Source organism: Myodes glareolus, chromosome X, assembly GCF_982192425.1.
Source record: "Myodes glareolus chromosome X, mMyoGla1.1, whole genome shotgun sequence".
NCBI lineage: Eukaryota > Metazoa > Chordata > Mammalia > Rodentia > Cricetidae > Myodes > Myodes glareolus.
In genome coordinates this window covers 52,123,641-52,143,069 of record NC_142053.1, presented here as the reverse complement: position 1 = coordinate 52,143,069, position 19,429 = coordinate 52,123,641, and the positions used below count along the sequence as shown (strand labels likewise).

Below are 19,429 nucleotides of genomic sequence, written 5' to 3'. Positions count from 1 at the left end.
CTAAGAAAGAGAAGAAAAGTGGCCAGAGTCAGGGGGGTGAGAGCCACTGCTGGAGGAGCGGGGCTTAAGGTAAGGGAAAGCAGATTACCTCCTGAAAGGATGGATCAGTATGGCCCCTTTGGCTTTTAGTATGGCTTAAGGGGGAGGAGCCCCATTTTGGAGAAGGGGTCCTTTGGCCTCCTGATTGGCTGACCCAACTGGACTACCTCTTCACCAGGGAGAGAATGGCATGCCTCCATTCAGAAGGACATTTCGTTCTTTTGGAAGACAGGAAACAACATCCCATTAATGAGGTTCAAGTCTACTGATAACAGAACCATCCAAAGGCTTAGGTGAAGGGACAGAGGGGCTACCCATGGAAGAACAAATAGAGGGTGCTTGTTTGCAACTTGTTAAAACAACAGAGTCAGACATTTGTGCTCTCCAGAGATTCAAGTGAGAAAGCTTTGTGTTGGAGTTATCTTTTAAAGCACCCAATCTGGACATGGATGAACTCTCAAGTGAGAAGGAAGCAGTGCCTTCAAAGCAAGGACAGGTGGAAAATGGTAAAGAGCCACAGGAGGAGGGACAGTCAGAAGCGGGTTTTTCTCCTGGAGACAGAGAGCTGTCAGAAAAGCAGGCAAAGGCAGGATATGAGGAGATGCTGCCAAGGTGCTAAGAGCAGCCACAGCCTGAGAGAAGGGCAAAACAGGAAGGAAGTCCAGAGAGACAGGGAAAGCCAGAAAGTAAAGGGAGCCCTGCAGGAAAGCGCCCAGCTGAGGATCACATGCCCAGAAAGGCCAAAGAAACACCAACAAGGGGCTGGCCCACTGCTTCAAGGAGTACAAAGAGGCCACCCAAGGCACACACTTCAGCAATGAGGACATGATGAGAGAATCTGACAGCATGGCAAGGGTGAAGGAGGATGAGAGAAAGAACAAGAAGAGGATGGGGCAGATGTTTGGGATGCAAAGAAGTTTGCAGGATCCCTTCTCCCCAAGGGGCTCAAGGGAACTCAGTGGTGGCTGCAGGGTCCCCTGGAGGGACATTGAAGACATCCCTTATGCTTAGATTCTGGGCAGCCTTTGCATAGCACCCTAACCTTATGCTGCTGCTTCGGTTTAGGCTTTTCTCCCATTAGCTGCAGCCTGCTTGACTCAATGTCTGCCATGTTCTGAGTCTCATGTAGTAGATTTTCCTTCACTGCATAGGAAAATGCTCAGAGCGCATAGTCAAATTGAAGTCTGTGAGCCACAGAACCCTTTATCTGGCATCAGCCCACTCTCGTGAAACTGCAACAAATAGCAGTGTGCACCGAGAAAACAAGCCGGGAACATTCCTTGTGTCTTCCTTTATTGTTTTCTCAATAAGTTGTTGTCTCCCAGGATGATGGCTCCTTCTGGGCATAAGATTCAGGAATTGGGAGCTAGTCACATCTGTGCATGGGAGGTGGAGTCAGTGCATTTTTCCTTCTGGATGTCAGCTAGGAGGTAATATTTGTGTTACTCCCGGGGCTCCATGATGGAAGAATCAATCTCTCCCTTACTGCTGTAGGGCAGAGTCTTGGCATCCGTGGAATGCGGCTGCATCTTCCCCTGCAGGGGTGTGGAGAGGAGCGCAGGAAGCATGCCAATGAGAACTGCTGTGCCTTGCTCCTGCCTCTTCCCCTGCATAGGAGTCAGGGACTTGGTCAGGCACTTGTGGCTGGGCCAAGGGAGGTCTCCCCTGTGCCCAGGAATAAGTCCAGATAACTGAGAGTCCGTGCCATATCTCCCTGGTGCTATGTCTTTTTTTTTTTTTTTAACCGCTCTTCCCTTCTCTCGGGACACTGTTGCTGATGGTGATCTGGAGGCCCTACTTAGCAAAGGAATCCTTTAGCCCAACAACAGGGTAGAGAGTCCCACTCTGATTCCAATAGGATTATCTTCCCCTTGGCTGAGGACTCCATTATCATTTGGGCCTTGACAATCCCTGAGATTCATGGGCGCTCTCTTTCTTGGTTGTCGATTCCCACAAGCCCCTCCAGGAAACTTAGAGCTGAACAGAGCAGGAAACAGCATGGATGAACATGAGAGGTGCTGCTGTCCAGGAATCTGAGCGCTCACGTGTCTTTCTTCAGGAAATTCACCTGAAGCCCTCTCTTTCTGTTTCCATAGACTCACCACCGCCCCTGTGAGTTTTCCTCTATCTGTATAGGATGAGGTTATGTTCTTACAGGTGTTTAAAAATAGACCCCTTTTGGACCGCGTGCCTGTTTTCCAAATTATTACTAAAATGACATGGAGTTTCCACATACTCTTACTAAACCCATTCATTATGATGGTTCCTTTGTATAATGAGTCAATACAATATTATTTCCTAAAGTACATATGTCATTCATATTCCTCATTATATTCCTTCTCTAGTTCTTCCACATTGCTATATGATATTCTGTCATTACCTCTCCATAAGTTGTTTTTCTTGGTTGTTTGAGCTTCTCCCACATTTTTGTTTGTTTTGCTGTCCTCGCTAGTTTTTGAGTACTTGTCATGTATTGATTGCCCCACATTTTTGTTTGCTTTCTCTTTTTCCTATTTGCATACACTATGAGTGTGATTCATGAGGAAATACCACAGAGAGAAAATGTCATTCACATCGCATCATATAAAGATGACATGTAATTCATTTCACTTATTCATGTTAAATGAACTTTGGTCGGCAGGATGATGTAGGGTGCGCCAAGATTCTTTTTATTTTATTTTTTTTATTATTTTAAAAAATACCAATCCAAATTCCCATTTTCTCCCCTTCCCCCTACTCCCCTCTCACTCCCTCCACAGACCCTCCCATCGCACCCGGAAAGTCTAAGGCCCTCTGTACTATATCAAGGTTGAGCAAGGTATACATACAGGGAATAGGATCCCAAAAAGCCTGTACATGCAGCAGAGACAAATCTCAGTGTCACTATCAGTGGCCCCCCCGTCTTACCCAACTGTCAACCACATTCAGGGGGACTAGTTTGTTCCCATGCTCGTTCACTCCCAGTTCAGCTGGAGTTGGTTAGTCCCCTTTAGCTCAAGCAAACTGTCTCGGTGGATGAACCCCTCATGGTCTTAACTTCCTTGCTCATACTCTCACTCCTTCCACTCTTCAACTGGACCTTGGGAGCTCAGTCCAGTGCTCCAATGTGGGTCTCTGCCTCTGTTTCCATCACTTTCTGGATGAAGGTTCTATGACAATATTGAAGAAATTCACCAGTCTGTCTACAGGGAAAGGCCAGCTCGGGCACCCTCTCCTCTATTGCTTAGGGTCTTAGCTGGGGTCATCCTTGTGGATTCCTGGCCATTTTCCTAAAGACAGGTTTCTCGCTAACCCCATAATGGCTCCCTCAATCAAGATATCTCTTTCCTTGCTCTCATATCTAGATGGAGGAAGGACAGGAGTCTTTATGGAGATAGTCTTTTTTTTTTTTTAAATCTCTCTCTCAAATCTTTCCCCCATAAAATAGTCACTCTTGGCCACCTATACTTTCAGAATGGGGACTTATGCTTCATCTTAATGAAAAAGTATTTAAATTATTTGTAATTGTTCTGCACAAGATATTTGCTTCTTCTTCATTTGTTCATGGACCCCACTTATTGCCATGTAAAACTACTTCACATGTTTTTGTTGTTCTCATTATTTCTTCCTTGGTCATTTAGAGGTCTTTAAGTGGTCTCCTTATTGAATTCATGTGCCTGAGTTGTGGAATTTATATTCTATGTTCTTTTACTACTAGACGCTCTAGCCAAGCATAGTGGTACATACTTCTATTATCAGAGAATCTAGACTGTCAGGTTAGCCTTGGCTACATAGCAAGACCATTCCTTAAACAACTGCAGTAAAAGATGTTTTAGCCTTCCCTTATGTATGTCCTGTTCAGTTCCCAGAGTCAGGCATTTCACCAAGAATTTGTGATACCTTTTCTTTGGAGAATGGTATTTAAAACCAAATATGTGACTGGGTGTAGTGGCATGTACTTTTAATCCCAGTAATTGATAGTCAGATACAGTGGATCTCTGTAATGTCAGTGCTGGGCTGGTGGACATAGTGAGTTTTTGGACATCTCGAGCTATATAGTGAGATCTTTTCTCAAAAAGAAAAAAAAACCCAAGAACAACAACAACAACAAATAAGTTTACATCAAGGGTGTGAGTGCCTGCCATACTCATTGGTATGCTATATAATTATAGCTCATCCTTAGTTAATATATCAAGCTCATATGTACACTTTTAGGAAGTTGCAGATGCATATATGTAGGATCTGTCCCAGGTATTCAACATGCAGAGAGGAGATTTGTCCACTTGGCGGTGTTCAAAGACATAGTTGGGCACATTAAAATTTTTAGCAGTTTGTATAGATAGAAATTCATGAATATGTAATTTCCAAGCTACAGGTGGTTTGAAGTCAATTGAAGCAGCAATGAGGGGTAACTTTTTTGAACTGCTCACAGAAGGATGAAATCAAATACATTTGGTTGGTTAAAGTAAAAGTTTCTAGTTAGAGGTTAATTTGATGGCTTCATGTTGATTAAGGCCAACACTTGTTTCACTCTTGATGTTTGGCTGGCTTTTGTTTTGCTTATGTAATAACACAAGGGGCCAGAATCATTTTAACTTAAGGTTATCTCCTACATTAGCTTACTTGACAGTACCGACAAATGCATGGTTGCCCATTGTCCCTGCGTTCTACAAAAGCCGTACATTAGGGCTCCCCCCCAAAAAAAAAAAACAGAAACAGAAACAAAACCCCTCACAATACGTAGAGGTTTAATATGGAGGTGTTATGGAATGGATTCATATGACCATGGAAACTCAAGAAGTCGCATTACCTGCATCCCACAAGCTGAATACCTATGAAGGCCAGTGCTGCAGGTCAGCCTGAATCTTAAACACCATGGGAGTTGAGCCTAAGGTGCAAGTTAAGCCTCTGTCCTATACTGGAGACCCAAGGACCCAAGAGTTAATTGCCGGTGCAAGTTTCCAGAATTTAAAGGACCAGAAGCTGGAGTTCCACTGACTCGATGGATTAGATTCAGGTTACTCGCACTGCTGAAGGTGGATGGATCTGCCTTAGTCTACTGACTGAAGTTCTAAGCCTTACAGAATCAAAATACTCAGAACGTTCTTACCATCTGCTTCTAGTGTCAGCTGTCTCAGGCAAGTTGGCATAAATTTAACCACCACAGCCAGACATTGTCAGATTTTATCTTTATTAACAATCGGATCTGCTTGGATTTCATGAGTCTGTTCATTGGAAGTCTCCTTACAGTTGTTAAATTTGGAGATTTCTGACAGTTGCCGGGGTTAGCAAACAAAGATACAGATCCTCAGCTGAAAGTCAGCTTTTAACTTTTTAAAACTTTATTACTGTGTGTGTGTGTGTACATGTGTGTTTCAAGGTATGCATGTAACAATTGGAGAACACTGTAGTGTTGATTTCTTCCACCTTTGCTTGGGTTATGGGAATCAAACTCAGTTTGTCAGACTTGAATATCAAGCACTTTTGCTTTCTGAACCTTTTCACCAATCCCTTTAGCCAAAGAGCCATCTCCTCAACTCAATATTAAAACATGTTATTACTTTTTCTAGGGTTTAATTCTATTTATAATTCTCTCTCTCTCTCTCTGTGTGTGTCCTACCTTCCCTCCTTCCCTCCCGCCTCTCTCTCTTCCCTGTCCCCCTCTCTCTCTGTATGTGTGAGTGTGTATGAGTGCAAGTCCTACCAAAGTCTAGAAATTGGTATCAGAAATTTGCAGCTAGAGTTACAAGTGGTTGTAAGCTATGAGATTTGGTTGTTGAGAATCAAACTTGGGTCCCCTACAAGAGGAGCATAAGCTTTTAAACACTAAGCCAATTCTTTAGCCCCAAACCCTGTGTTTCTTAAGTCGCTATTAAAACAAAGTTTGCGAAGCTTGAAATATTGGGGTTAGATGTAAACTGTAACACTAATCTATGCTCAGAAAAATCAATAAAATATACCCAATAATGTATTATATATATTAAGAAATAATATAACTGAATATAGTAACCCGTGGAGCCTCTGAGTTTTTATTTTAACTTAGACCAGTGTCCAATTAAGCACAAGTCCTTCCTAGTTCTTTTTTGTTGTTGTTGAAACTTATATTTATTTATTTTGGTTTTTCAAGACAGGATTTCTTTGTCTGCAGTCAAGTGACTAGTCATGCTATGCCCTGGAATAAAATTTCAAACATAATTTTCTGGAAGATAGTCTAGTTAAGAAATAAGAAAAGGATTCCTTTGATTTTTGTAAAACAAGATTTACTAGAGCCAAGTATGATTCATGTTTAATAAAACGGTATTATTAGAAAGTTTTGATCACCCCTGGGGCAGTCGTTTTTGAATTAAGCTAGTAAAAAAATGAATTTGATAACGGTAAATTTGATTGAATAAATGTTGTGAGAAAATATTACTAGCCCAGTGACTCCTCTCTCATCTCAATTCCCATACAGTAGAAAATATTTGTCTTTTTTTTCTAAGACAGGATCTCACTATGTAGATCTGGCTGTCCTGGAACTCCCTATGTAGACCAGGCAAACGTCTCACAGAGATTCACCTGCCTCTGCCTCTGTGTGCTGGGAATAAAGGACTGTATGACTCTGTCTGGCTAAAATATTTGTCTTTTCAGATGGCAATGATTTCCAACTGTTTTACAAGGAGATGGGTATTATCATAAAGATTCTGTACTCACTATCAGATACAGTCTAAATACCTCCATTTTTAAGCACAGAGGTCCTAAAATTGAACAAACTCTGACACCCACAAAATTAAAAGCTGGGGAGGGGGCACAGCAAGCCAGGATTGCTGACCAATCAGAGAGGCCTTGCATAACACAGGGGTCTGAAGTCACAGAGGGATGGGCGGGGCAAGGGGCGGGGCGTCCGAGGGAGCTTATAAAATCTGGGCTCTGCTAGGCCACACCAGTGTGATCCAAACGGTAGTAGGCCACTCAGCCGTTGATCTAACTGACATCTTGTACCGAACAGGTGAGAAATAGGGGCCCAGGAAAACCAGGCAAGATGGATGGGGCCTACCGATATTCAGGCGGTAGTACTTTGTGGCTGAGGGAATCCCATTGCGAAGCCCACTTCACAGTGGCTTTGTTTCCCGTGTTGCTGTCTGGAGCGGGATCCTGGGGGTCCCACCTTAGAAGGCCCAAGGGGACAGGCAACTCCGAGAAAAAGGCAAAGGCCAGGAGTAGAGTTGAGGGGTGTACAGGGAAATAGGAGGCGATCTTTTAGGTTTGGCTCTCATCTCTTTGTCCCTTAAGCTGGGTGCTGGACAGTGACAAGTTATTTGTCAATAGCACAGTTCAGACAAATGACCCTGCCCCGTCCTGCAGCTATAAATGTGTGAATCCCAATTTCCCCAGCTTTGAGATCAGCTATGTTCACCAGGTAAATGAGGTTCTTAGGATACCCTTGACTGAAAGGGTTTGAGAGATGGAAGCTTCGGAGCGAGGGGTGGGGTGGGGCAGAGGGCTCTCTAGTCTACCCTGGTCACCAGATTGTGTTCTATCTCTGCTAAGATAGAACCAGGCCCTGGTTGAAGAGCTCTGCCTTCTTATCTCTGGAAATAGGACTCGGCTGTATTTGGCGTGCCTCGTTCTACTAAAGATTTTGATTCTTCATCATAAATAGCGACTTTTTTTTTTACACATTTCTCTAAGGTTACAAGAAGGTTATTATGAGACTTGTAGTTGGCAGTGACTAGGTTAAACCTTTCCCTGTCTTATTGCAATGTTCTAATATACTGACTTTGAACATTCAGTAGAAATTAGTACAGTGTTGTGTGCCTCTCTTTTAGTGTGTGATGCTCACCACCATTCCCAAATCCCCTAAAAGTAGCTGATTGGAAGGCGAAGATGCTCAAAGTCTCCTTTTACCTTTGTTGGGATTTTAAAAGTCAGGCTTTTCTTTTCCCCCGAGTTTCTAGAGTATCTTAGTTTCTGGAGCATCTTCTTCTGCTGTCATTTGCTGCCACCAGAAATGGACTAATGCTTTGTAATCAGAGCACCCTAAGAAAACGTGACTTTCTTAGATGGGTTGTTTTCTTTTTAAAAACCACCATGCAAAATACTCGTTGATATTTTGAATTTTTATGAATTTTTAATTGTTATTCCTAATCTATCATAGTTCTAGTGGGTAACGTCTTGTTGTTGTTCTTTCAGTCAATATGGACGACAAACTTGACATGACAGAAATTGAAAAATTTGACAGATCAAAACTGAATAAAATTATTACCACAGAAAAAAATACGCTTCCATCAAAGGAAAGTAAGTCATGGAGGTTTCTTGTTGAGAGGGACAGTAGTGAAAGTTGGCATAGTCACTTAACAAACCTATGCTGTATTAAAATTGCAAAAACCTAAGTAGTAGTAAGAGAATTATTATAATTAGTGCAGCAATTAAAATATCAAGTAACTGTCTTTTTATTTAGATAATGTACATGGTTTGCATGCTAGGTTACAATAATAATGGTATCATAGATTCATTTCTTCTTACAAAATTACTAAAATTATATTAAAGCTAAATTTGAAATACTGAATGTGGCATTATGTAAATCTCGATTTTGCCCAGTTTTTATTTTAATGTAAATATTAGACATTTTTCAGGATGCAACAGTTTGACTCTATGCTTTCACACATAAAAACTATGCAACCTGTAGTTTAGGTCTTCTAGAGATAGCTATAAAATAAGGTGGAAGACTATGTTTAGAGTTTGTGTGTGTGTTCCAGCTTCCCGGATTCAAAGGATAAGATTGCTCTTCAGAACAACAGCCACCTCGAGAAACTCAAAGTGAACTTTTAAAAGCTGAGTGGCATTTTTGTGTTGTCAGCTTTAATTGCGAACTTAAGAATTCAGAAAATCATCTGAAAAGATGAAAGTTATACAACTTCCTAGTTGTATAAGGATAAAACCGAAGGAAATTCTTACTTACTCCTCATTCCTACAACACTCTGTGGACAATAACAATATTTTAAATCTATTACTTAAATATAAACTTTATATAGAGAGAATATATAGATTATTGTAAAGTCTTCAGGTGCTCTAACACATACACACCTCCAGTATGAGGATAAGTGGATAGGGCTTTTGCATTCTAAGGCATGTTTATCAGCCTTCAGTGACTTTGTAAAGCTAACTTGTAGAAGAAACTTAACTTAATTTTAAGAAAACCAAAAAAGAAAGAAAGAAAAAAAGAAAGAGGAAAATCCCTTTTAATGTTTTTTTTTTTCTATTCTCTTTCCCTAGCCATCCAACAAGAGAAGAAGTGTGATAAGAAGACCACAAACTGAAGGTCACATTTGAAGAATAAATGTCAACATTGCCAAGCAATCTTGGTTTCAGGGTTTTTTGTTGTTGTTTTCTAGAGATACATGACAATTGCTGATGGCTTCTTGCCTATACCTGATAGTTAAGTGTTAATCAGTACCCAGTTAAGCAGTAATCAGGAACAGGCCTTCCCTTTGTTTTGAAACTTCCTCATTCATGAACAAATTACAGATGGCTGTTGTGGGATGTTTTGTCAAAAGTGAGACCCCAGTCCTCTAACACCCCTATATCCAAGGAGTCTGGGATGATTGGAAGCATCACCCGAGTCCCTGGCATCCAGCCTAAGCTCCTTCCTCCTGGGAGTTGCCTTGGTTCAGACTCCACCTCCGGGAAGCCTGCCAAGTGCTGACCCTCTCCAGGAAGGGTCAGGACCACTCTCACAGGCTAGTTAACAGATGGTCACAGGGTTTGAATGATCTCGCTCTGTCTCCACATCCCCTTTCCCCCTCTCCTGCCATGTTCCCAATAACCCAGTAGCATTGCGTTCATTGAACGTGGGCATCTTTGATTTGGTGTACTCTGGTCTAATTGGAGTTATTTTGCATGGGTGGAGAGGGTAGTCTTAAGATTTTTCCTAACAGATGGAGTTTTCCTACCAAAAGATTCTGTTTTTCCCACGGGCACAGGACCCAGGGTTACATGTTGGAAAACACCCTAACTGTGCACCCTCTCTGCCAAACTGGATTGACTTCCTCTCGCTGAGTTCTCCTTTTTGCTTATGCTGGTTGGGTACCCAGGCTGACCCATTCATTTTTGGGGCTTTCCACTGAACTTGCACTTCCATGTGTGGCTATAGTCACAAAAGTTAAATGGAATCAGACTAGATTAGATGTTCATCAATAGTTAGATGAATAATGAAACTGGGATATGTATGTATGTATGTTTATATATATATATATATATATGGTGGTGGGAGAACGAGAGAGAGAGATTTTAAAGATGTTTTATTCAGTTGTAAAGTAAGTATATAATTTGCAGGACATGTTCAGTCACCCCAGTCAGGATATAGCTGAGGAACCCATCTTTTATATTTTCAAGTATGCACTTTTCCAAAGAGTTTTGTAATTATTATTTTACATGTCACTTATCTTCCTATACATCAAGAACTGTGGCAAACACTTTACACAGATTATCTCATTAAAATTCTTACATCAGTCCTGTGAGTCACACAACAAATTCAGGCTCAGGGGAGCTTTCTCAAGGTCACACTGTTGGTAAGTGGCAAAGCTGAGATTAGAGGCTAGGTTTATTTGACTGTAAAGCTCATACTGTAAATGGTTCATTCATTCCTCTGACCACCCATTTATTATTTAATCCATTCAAGAATTTATTGAATCAATTTACGGGACAGATATAGTCTAGGTAGTCTGTCCCTGGCAGTGACTCTATGACTTCTTTTTTACTCAGCCTCCTTTCCCCCAGCATTCAGTTTAGTTTTCCCTGCCTAGCTCTGCTCTACCCTATCACAGGCCCAAAATGGTTTCTTTATTAACCAATGGTATTCACAGCATACAGCATACAGAGGGGAAATCCCACATCACCTTTGACGACAACTTATGCTGTAGTTATTGTGGGGTAAAGGGAACACTCCTGCATTGCTGGTGGAAGTGCAAGCTGGTACATCCCCTTTGAATATCAATATGGAAATTTCTCAGAAAATTAGGAAACAACCTTCCTCAAGACCCAGCAATACCACTTTTGGGTATATATTCAAAGGATGCTCAATCGTGCCACAAGAACATGTGCTCAAATATGTTCATAGCAGTATTTTTTGTCATGACCAGAATCTGGGAACAACCTAAATGCCCCTTGACTGAAGAATGGATAAGGAAAATGTGGTACATTTGCACAATGGAATACTACACAGCAAAGAAAAATAATTGTAGTAATAGGAGCAGCAGGCTGCCTTCCCGCCCACCTCGTGCACGGCTAGCTTTATATCCAAAATAACAACATACAAATTGTATTTTTTAAAACATTGCTTGGCCCATTATCTGTAGCCTTTTATTGGCTAACTCTCACATCTTGATTAACCCATTCCTAATAATCTGTGTAGCGCCACGAGGTGGTGGCTTACCGGGAGGATTCTAACTCACGTCTATCTTGGGCAGGAGAAGCATGGTGACTGCCTCATTGCCTTCTTCTCAGCATTCTGTTCTGTCTACTCCACTCACCTATGTTCTGACCTATCAAGCCAAGCAGTTTCTTTATTAACCAATGAAAGTAATACATAGACAGATAACCCTCCTCCATCAAATAATGACATCTTGAAATTTGCGGGCATATGGATAGATCTAGAAACATCATTTTGAGGGAGGTAACCCAGACCTAGAAAGTCAATTATTATATGTACTCACTCGTAAGTAGTTTTTAACATAAAACAAAGAAAACCAGCCTACAAATCACAATCCCAGAGAATCTAGACAACAAGGAGGATCCTAAGAGGGACATACATAGATCTAATCTGCATGGGTAGCAGTAAAAGACAAGATTTCCTGAGTAAATTGTGAGCATGAGTACCATGGAAGAGGATTGGAGGTGAGGAGAAAAAAGGGAGGGGAGTGGAGAAAATGTATAACTCAATAAAATCGAAAAAAAAGGGAAAAATCTGTTTGAGGCTACAGTCTTAACCCAATTAAGATTGTTTACAAGATCACATACAGCAACAATACATTGCCCTTATTAGAAAATGGTTTGAGATATTGCCAAGTTTGTTAAAATTAGTTATTGTTTTCACAGGATGTAAGCAATAATGTGAATGATAAGAAGAGTTTGTAAAATGACCATATGTGTCTCAGAAATTGGGGGTTGTTAAGACTAAAATCTAAAAACTTTGCTACTCAGATGATAATGTTTATATGATATTCTAGACAGGGATATACTTTTTTATTTGGTGACATTAAAGCTCCTTGGTCTGAAATATTCATGAGTCCACGAATAATGAACTTTTGAATAATTTTTCTGTATAGAAGATCACCCCAAGGTTCATCATCGTGATAGCCGCTGATGGGGTCAGAATATAAGAACAACATATGTTTGCTGTTTGACTTTGGACACTTTCTTCTGTTTTGTGACAGGATCACAAGTCGCCATATGATAGGCTGGCCCAGAACCCGTGATCCTCTTGCCTCAGTTCCCTCACAGCTCTTGCTAGCATTATATATTAGACACTTGTCACCACACCCAGAGGATAGGTCCTTAGTCAAACACATGATCTGAATTTTATTCCAATCTCAGACCTTACTTACTTCTTATATTATAGTAACCTATTTCTTTAAAATTTATTAATTCTGTAATTTAGTTTCTTCCTCTTTGTCCATATTCTGCTACCTTACTTCTACTTTTTCTTCTTAATATTGAGAATTGGACCCGGGACCTTAGACAGCATGGGCACATGATCTTTCACTGAGATACAACCCTTTCCTTTATTTCCAGTTTTTCATCTGACTCATTTGCTCCCAAGCATAGGTATATGACTTTCAGACAAATCAACTAGAAAAGTCAGTAATTTTTAGTTTACTGTCATGTATGATCTTCTAAAACTGTGCCCACTAATGATTAAATTCTAAAATTCTTATTAGAATGCTATTTTAGTATGGTAAAGACAGGTTAAACTTTGATTAAGAATTTTGTTTTTGGTTCCAAGTTTTATTTTTTTAAGAGTCACAAAAAAGAAAAGCAAGAAAGAAAAACATAAGTCAGAAATAACCAAAAAAAAGAAAATGTCTAAGTAAGAGAGTGGCCTGTGTTCTTAGATACCTTAGACATGCAGGGGCCGCCTCTGTCCCCATTTCCTGACTACCTTGATGTCCCAATGGCTGATGTAGTTAGTGCACTTGACTTTTCCTCTTCATGATAGATTGCTTTGGGTACTTTGTGTAATCTCAAAAGTCCATAGTTGGTAAAGTAATGACTTCTGACTGCATTTGAGCCTTACCCACACACCTTATCTCTTCTTCCAAGTTAGATGACTTTATAACACCCTCAGACTGACTTGAGATCATGTCTGGATTTCTTTATGCTCAGAGATTCCTGTGACTTTAAATGCCTAACTCCTGACATGACTGTTATTTCTGCTCCTAGCCCCTTCTCTCTCTTTTTATCCATAGCAGAGCCACTGACAGTTCTTGAGCATTTCCCAGAAGTGGTCAACTGTCCCGCGCTACCGTCTCGCCAGCAAGAACCACGCGGTACACATAGGATCCTTCTGCAGAAAAGCTTTATGTCTCTTGGGAGCTAGAGCATAAGCCAACATGGCGGAGACCCAGATAAGATGGAACCCATCCCTTATAAAGGAAACAGACCCCGCTCTGGACGTGTCATTCTTGGATTGGTCAACTGCTCCCAGTCCCAGGTGAAACCTTGGGAGTAGTGGAAAATACCAACACATGTGAGCTTTCTAGCTCACCTGGCGGTGCAGCGCCATCTATGGTGGAAAGTGTGGTTGCGGCCCTCTACAGTCAACAACTTGTGTCTGTCTTGGCCTCAGGGCAAATGAGGTGACTGGTTTCTGGGCAAAGAGGTGAGAGATGAGGTGTTAGAATATCCCTCTGAGCTCATAATCACTGAGGCTTCAAGGGCAAGGGGAAACAGGGATGTGGGCTGCACATCCTTCCTCACCTGAGAGTCACCATGAAGAAAAGAGTATTCTCACAAGCATGAGCTCCAACCAGGTGCTGTAACATGGGTTCCAGTTCAGTTTGCACACCATTGAAGGCCACAGTTGGATCTACTCCCGGTGATACCTTCAGATCCATCTTGCACAGCAGTGCTGCTGGGGGACCAGGCTAAGTACAAATTCCTGAGCACAGGGCTTTGCTGATCTCATGGTAAGGCTTTTATGCGTTGCATCCATTTCTTTTTGTCACACAAGCACAGTAATACCTTTTAGCCACGTGGCGGTAAGGACAGCACATAGCTTGTCTGTTTGTGAGTGGTTCCTTGCCCCTTCTAGGTTAACTATGGCCCAAATTCATCACTCTCTTGGTGGCTCAGATGGCTGATATACTGCCCCATCTCTTCTCTTCCGTCCTGTGGTAGATTGCTTCAGATCAGATGTGATCTATAATCTCAAGAGCCCCCGGCCAGGGACCCACTGTCTCCTCCTAAGGAATATTAACTCAACCTGTCATCATCTCATTGCATTTTCTGGGAAGTTAGGTCCCCTAGAAGCTTTCCTGGCTGATACCAGGAGAAATTAACTCCTTTCCTAAACCAGTAATAGGATTTGTACAGCAGCTACACCCAGCATAGGAGTTATGGCCAGAAGAAGCTTCTACTTCTCAAGGATTCTTTGTCCTATGGCAAGCACTGAGCAACTCCCACTGCAGGGTCACCTGTACAGGGATGGAGGTTGAACCTAAGCCTCCTCTTTTCCTGGAGGTAAGGTAGCCCTTATTCTCCCAGCAAGCCCATACTCTTGGGTTTACCCAGAGGTTCTAGACTCTACCAAAGAAACCCCACATTCCCCAGCCTAAATCTTTCTTCTAGGTTTAAATGGGAGCCTTTCTTACCTGGAAATCTTTCATGTTCCAAGCTTTTCTCTTGCAGGAGTTGGGAGGATCGGGGGAAAGATCCCTGGTGGAGACCAACAGGAGCTGGTTGAAACCCAGGAATCCTCCATCCTGCTGCCTGTATATTAGGATGGGACCAAGCTCCAAGACAAGGGATTAGTCTCCTAGAAATCCAGAAAGTGAGGGTTGTGGCTTCAAGGGGCAGATACAAAGAAAGATTCTGCCATGTCTCTCCACGGAATGGGAAGTCCAGGTCTACAACAGGGCTACTTTCACAGTAACTCAGACGTAGCTCAGGCTCCATCCTCATACGAGAGCTCCTTCACAAAAACCTTGGACCACCTTCAGGCTTGATGAACCGAGGAACAGGAGTGGATGTCACTTTCAGACATGGGTTCCCTGAGAACAGAGTATCTCATGGCCTTTCATAGGCAGACCCTGTGTCTTCCTTGCTCTCAGAACACTAATTCATACACTCCCATCACTAACCTCTCCAATCCACACCCTTTTCTTATTCCAGGGACTGAAAAATTCACTGGAAAGAAATAGAGACTGATAGCTATGAACGGCTTTAAACTCTCTTTGGGCAGGACTGTAAGGATGTAGGCCTTACTCTTCTTAGAAATAGGTCTGGATGTTACACAGAGAAACCCTGTCTCAAACAACAACAACAACAACAACAAACCCCCACACAAACAAACAAATAAATAAAAACAGAGAAAGAAAGAAAAGAAAAAAATAGAAATAGGTCTGGAGTCCCAAGAAAATGATCACAAAGCCATTTTAGCAAGGCAAGAAGTGTGACTTCCGCAGAATGTCGCATAGCCGTGCCAAATCAAAGACAAGAACACCGAACAGAGTCTCATTTGGTTTTTGTTTTTGTTTTCTCTCTACTGCAAAAGGGAGCCTGTGCCTTAGCCTGAGTGGTCAGAGCTGGGCCTTACATGCTTATTCAGTTGGGTAACTTGAATAGCTTATCTGGTAAGTGAAGTGCAACTTCTGAGAATACCATGCAACGTGGAGCACACATTTTGATTTCAAGAAGAGCTGGCCCTGGGGAAATTTCATTTCTTTCAAGTGAATTCTCTGTAATTAAAAAAAATAGAATTTGTCTTATTTAACCCTTTAATAAAGACAATTTGCCTTATTCGCATTTCCCACAATCCCACAAAGCCACAAAGTTGCAGAAATGATTGCACTATTCAGAGCTGGAAACCTTGGGCTGGGAAATTCTGAGACCCGAGTCCCGAGCTTCTCTTCAGGAAAAAGAAAGCATGGGTGTAATTAACAAGATTTAAGACCTTTGTTCATTTTTTATTTCGACACAGGCTTTCATGCTGTAGCCCAGATATGCCTTGAACTCGTGGCAATCTTTCTGCTTCATCCTCTCACATTCTGATATTATGAACATGTAGTGAAGGAGCAGCGAGCTGCATTCCCGCCTGAATCCCCGCTAACTTACCCACGAAATAATTACAGGGAAACGATATTCTTTTAAATACCACCTGGCCCATTAGTTACAACCTCTTATTGGCTAGCTGTTACATATTAATTCAACCCATTTCTAATAATCTATATGCCATCACGAGGTCGTGGCTTACAGGGAAAGATTCAGCATGTGATAGGGGAGTTCAGCCAATCACATTCTGTCCGTGGGGCGTGTTGCCCTAAGGCAAAAATTTACCTATAAACCTGGTGGGTGTGCTCTTCCTTGCTCTCTCGCTTGGCTCCTACGTTCTGGATGGACCGTTGGGATTCTGGTGTAAGTCTTCCTTCTGCGTATTAAAGCTGTATCTTTTGTATTAAGCTAGTCTGGCAGATTATTAATTACCGATTGACCTTGCCCCTTCATCTGGCAAAAAAAAAAAGAAGGGGATTGATTGGTAATGGGATAATAATATATTGGTATTTGTGAGTTGTTGTTTTTAGAAAATTGTATTGGCTTTGATTCTTGTACATTGATATATTGAATATTGTATGTGAGTATGCTTCTACCTCTATTTATTGTATGTGAGTATGCTTCTACCTCTATTTGTATTGATATATATATACATATATTTACATTTCTACCTCTGATTAAGATATTGTATACATTGTTTACATTTGGAGGTCATTGTACTCATTCATTGCATGGTTGTTTATTCTCTTAGTCTTCAAGTTAGATATAAATCAACAGTCATATATGTTTGTCATACTTATATTTAGGCTAATCAGGTTATTTAGGTGCATAGAGATCATATTTAATATAGACAGTATAATCTTCAACCTCTTCGAAGAGCTGTAGAAAATGGCCTTTGATCTAACTCAGAGTTCTGTAGTAGTGAGACACAATCACTCCTGGCATCACTGCTCTACTCCCGAGAGAACATTGAGCACCAAAGTCACTCCACTTGGAGCTTGTTTTCTTCCTGGCAAAACTGGCCTTTGGGCAAAGAAAAAGCCCATACCTCAACCACTGACAAAATTACAAAATATCCGTAAATGGATAAAAACAGTATTGTCTTATCTTGCCAAGACAGGGTAAGAGAGTCCTAAAAGGTTTCTTTCCTTTAAAAAATGACATGTCAGTTACATCAGGCCTTAGCCAAAGTTGGTTGACTCAACATTGCAAACAAGACTTTGGGTGTTTGCCCAGGTAATCAGTTGTCTCTTCTGTTTGCTGCACATTTCGGAAGTTTCTCGCTTGTACTTCCGGACTGCTTGAGTAAAATTATTTCCCTTCTCAGATCTTTGATGGAGTTGAAGATTAGATAGTTGTAATTACCCTCTACATTATTTAAACTCCCTGAAATAGAATGTTTAGTAAAACTTCTGTTATATGTTTCCTGCTTAATATTGTTTGTTGTTTGTAATTTTATATTCATTATTTGTTTCTATTGTATATAGTTGTATTTGGTTTTGTTCTGTCTTATTTTAGGAAAAAGGGGGAGATGATAGGGGAGTTTAGCCAATCACATTCTGTCCGTGGTGCGTGTTGCCCTAAGGCAAAAATTTACCTATAAACCTGGCGGGTGCGCTTCCCCTCGCTCTCTCGCTTGGCTCCTACATTCCGGTCGGACCATTGGGATTCTGGTGTAAGTCTTCCTTCTGCTTATTAAAGCTGTATCTTTTGTATAAAGCTAGTCTGGCAGATCATTAATTACTGCTCGACCTCGCCCTTTCAAGCATGTCTGACCTGGCAGCTGGTTCCATAGCGTCTGCCTCATTGCCTACTTCCCAGCATTCTGTTTTGTCTACTCCATCCACCTATGTTCTTACCTATCAGGCCAAGCAGTTTCTTTATTAATTAACCAATGAAAGCAACAGAAAGACCCACCTACATCACAAACATGAGCCGCCACACTTGGTTTAAGTTCAGGAACCATCTTAAATGCAGAATGCCTAGCATATCCAGTCTGTAATGGGGGCTCAATAAATTCTAGCAAGAAAAATTAACACAGTAATAGTTATAAGAAATACTTGATATGATATTCAATGTTAATAACTTGGGCCTTCTGTGTTATATATAGTCAGTCATCACAACATTTCTTAAATTGTTAGCATTATTACTACCATTTTAGAAGTAAGAACAGGGAGATTCAGAGAGGTTAAGTAACTTGCTCACAGTCACACAGCTGGAAAGTGAAAGGGCTGAGATTCAAATTCAAGAAATCTGGCTTTAAAACTTGCCCTCTTAAGCTTGCTATTATAACCAGAGCAATGCAAAACTAAAATTATACCTCTACTGCTTTAGGTCTTAGTTACTATGTTCATCATATGTGAATAACAATGCTACCTGCTTGCACAAGCATTATGAGGACATAGTAGCCAGCATGTAAGAAAGTATCTGTCACATAGTGGACATTAATATCATCTGCCTTTCCTTTCACACCAATCAGAAGAGGGAGGAATAAGAGGACTTGGAATGCAGGCATAGTGGTAGTGGAGCTAAATACCAAAGTTTTAGGGTCAGATGCTTCTATTCCAGAAACTAGCCATGAACAGTTTGCAGATAGGTGATCAGCATTGGGAAGACTCAAGTCATGGCCTCAGCCACCATATTCCTGAGTCTTAGGTCGGGGTGGTCCATAGGTAATAACCAGGACTCTTGAGTCAAATCAGAGGTTCCAACCTTCTATTCAGTTGCTATATCGCTTGGAGCTGATCTTCTGACTCTGGATACAATTCCTATAGCTGAGGGGGTGGGTGCTTTGCCTGGTGTCCAGGAGCTTTCCTGAGCTGTCTAGGTATGACTCCCAGTCTCAGAGATAGACTCAGCTCCTTTCAAGGAAGGATTTCCCAATAGAAGGGAAGGAGTCTGAATCTGACAGTGGGTTCTCCATTTTTTTTAAAAAGGTGTTCAGATATTGTCAAACACATGCAGAGGCCCACTGCCCTGGCAACATCCTAAATCCACCACAGATATTTATTCAGGATCCATTGGCTGAGGCAGAGTGGAAGGCAGTGGAAAGCAGGGAGTGTTGTCCGAGTCTCCAGAAAGGGCAGGAAAGGTTTGGAAGAGAAAGCCTCACTACAGGCCAGTCCCCGAGTCCTAAGTCTGCATGGTACTAAGAGGAGGTATGTCT

The 19,429-nt window shown here is 41.5% G+C and overlaps 1 protein-coding gene across 1 annotated transcript; it reads left to right on the top strand.

The window, feature by feature from the left end:
* The first annotated feature begins 6,906 nt into the window (after positions 1-6,906).
* On the top strand, positions 6,907-9,353 carry LOC125405509 (thymosin beta-15A). The gene is made up of 3 exons (XM_085684409.2): positions 6,907-7,003; positions 8,188-8,292; positions 9,271-9,353. The coding sequence occupies exons 2-3, from the start codon at positions 8,193-8,195 to the stop codon at positions 9,312-9,314; spliced, it is 144 nt and encodes a 47-aa protein (XP_085540535.2). The 5' UTR covers positions 6,907-7,003; positions 8,188-8,192; the 3' UTR covers positions 9,315-9,353.
* Positions 9,354-19,429: the final 10,076 nt, after the last annotated feature.

Coding starts and splice junctions, on each gene's coding strand:
- LOC125405509 (XM_085684409.2), top strand. CDS start 8,193: ATGGACGACAAACTTGACATGACAGAAATTGAAAAATTTGACAGATCA. Junction 8,293..9,270: donor TACGCTTCCATCAAAGGAAA/GTAAGTCATGGA, acceptor CTCTTTCCCTAG/CCATCCAACAAGAGAAGAAG.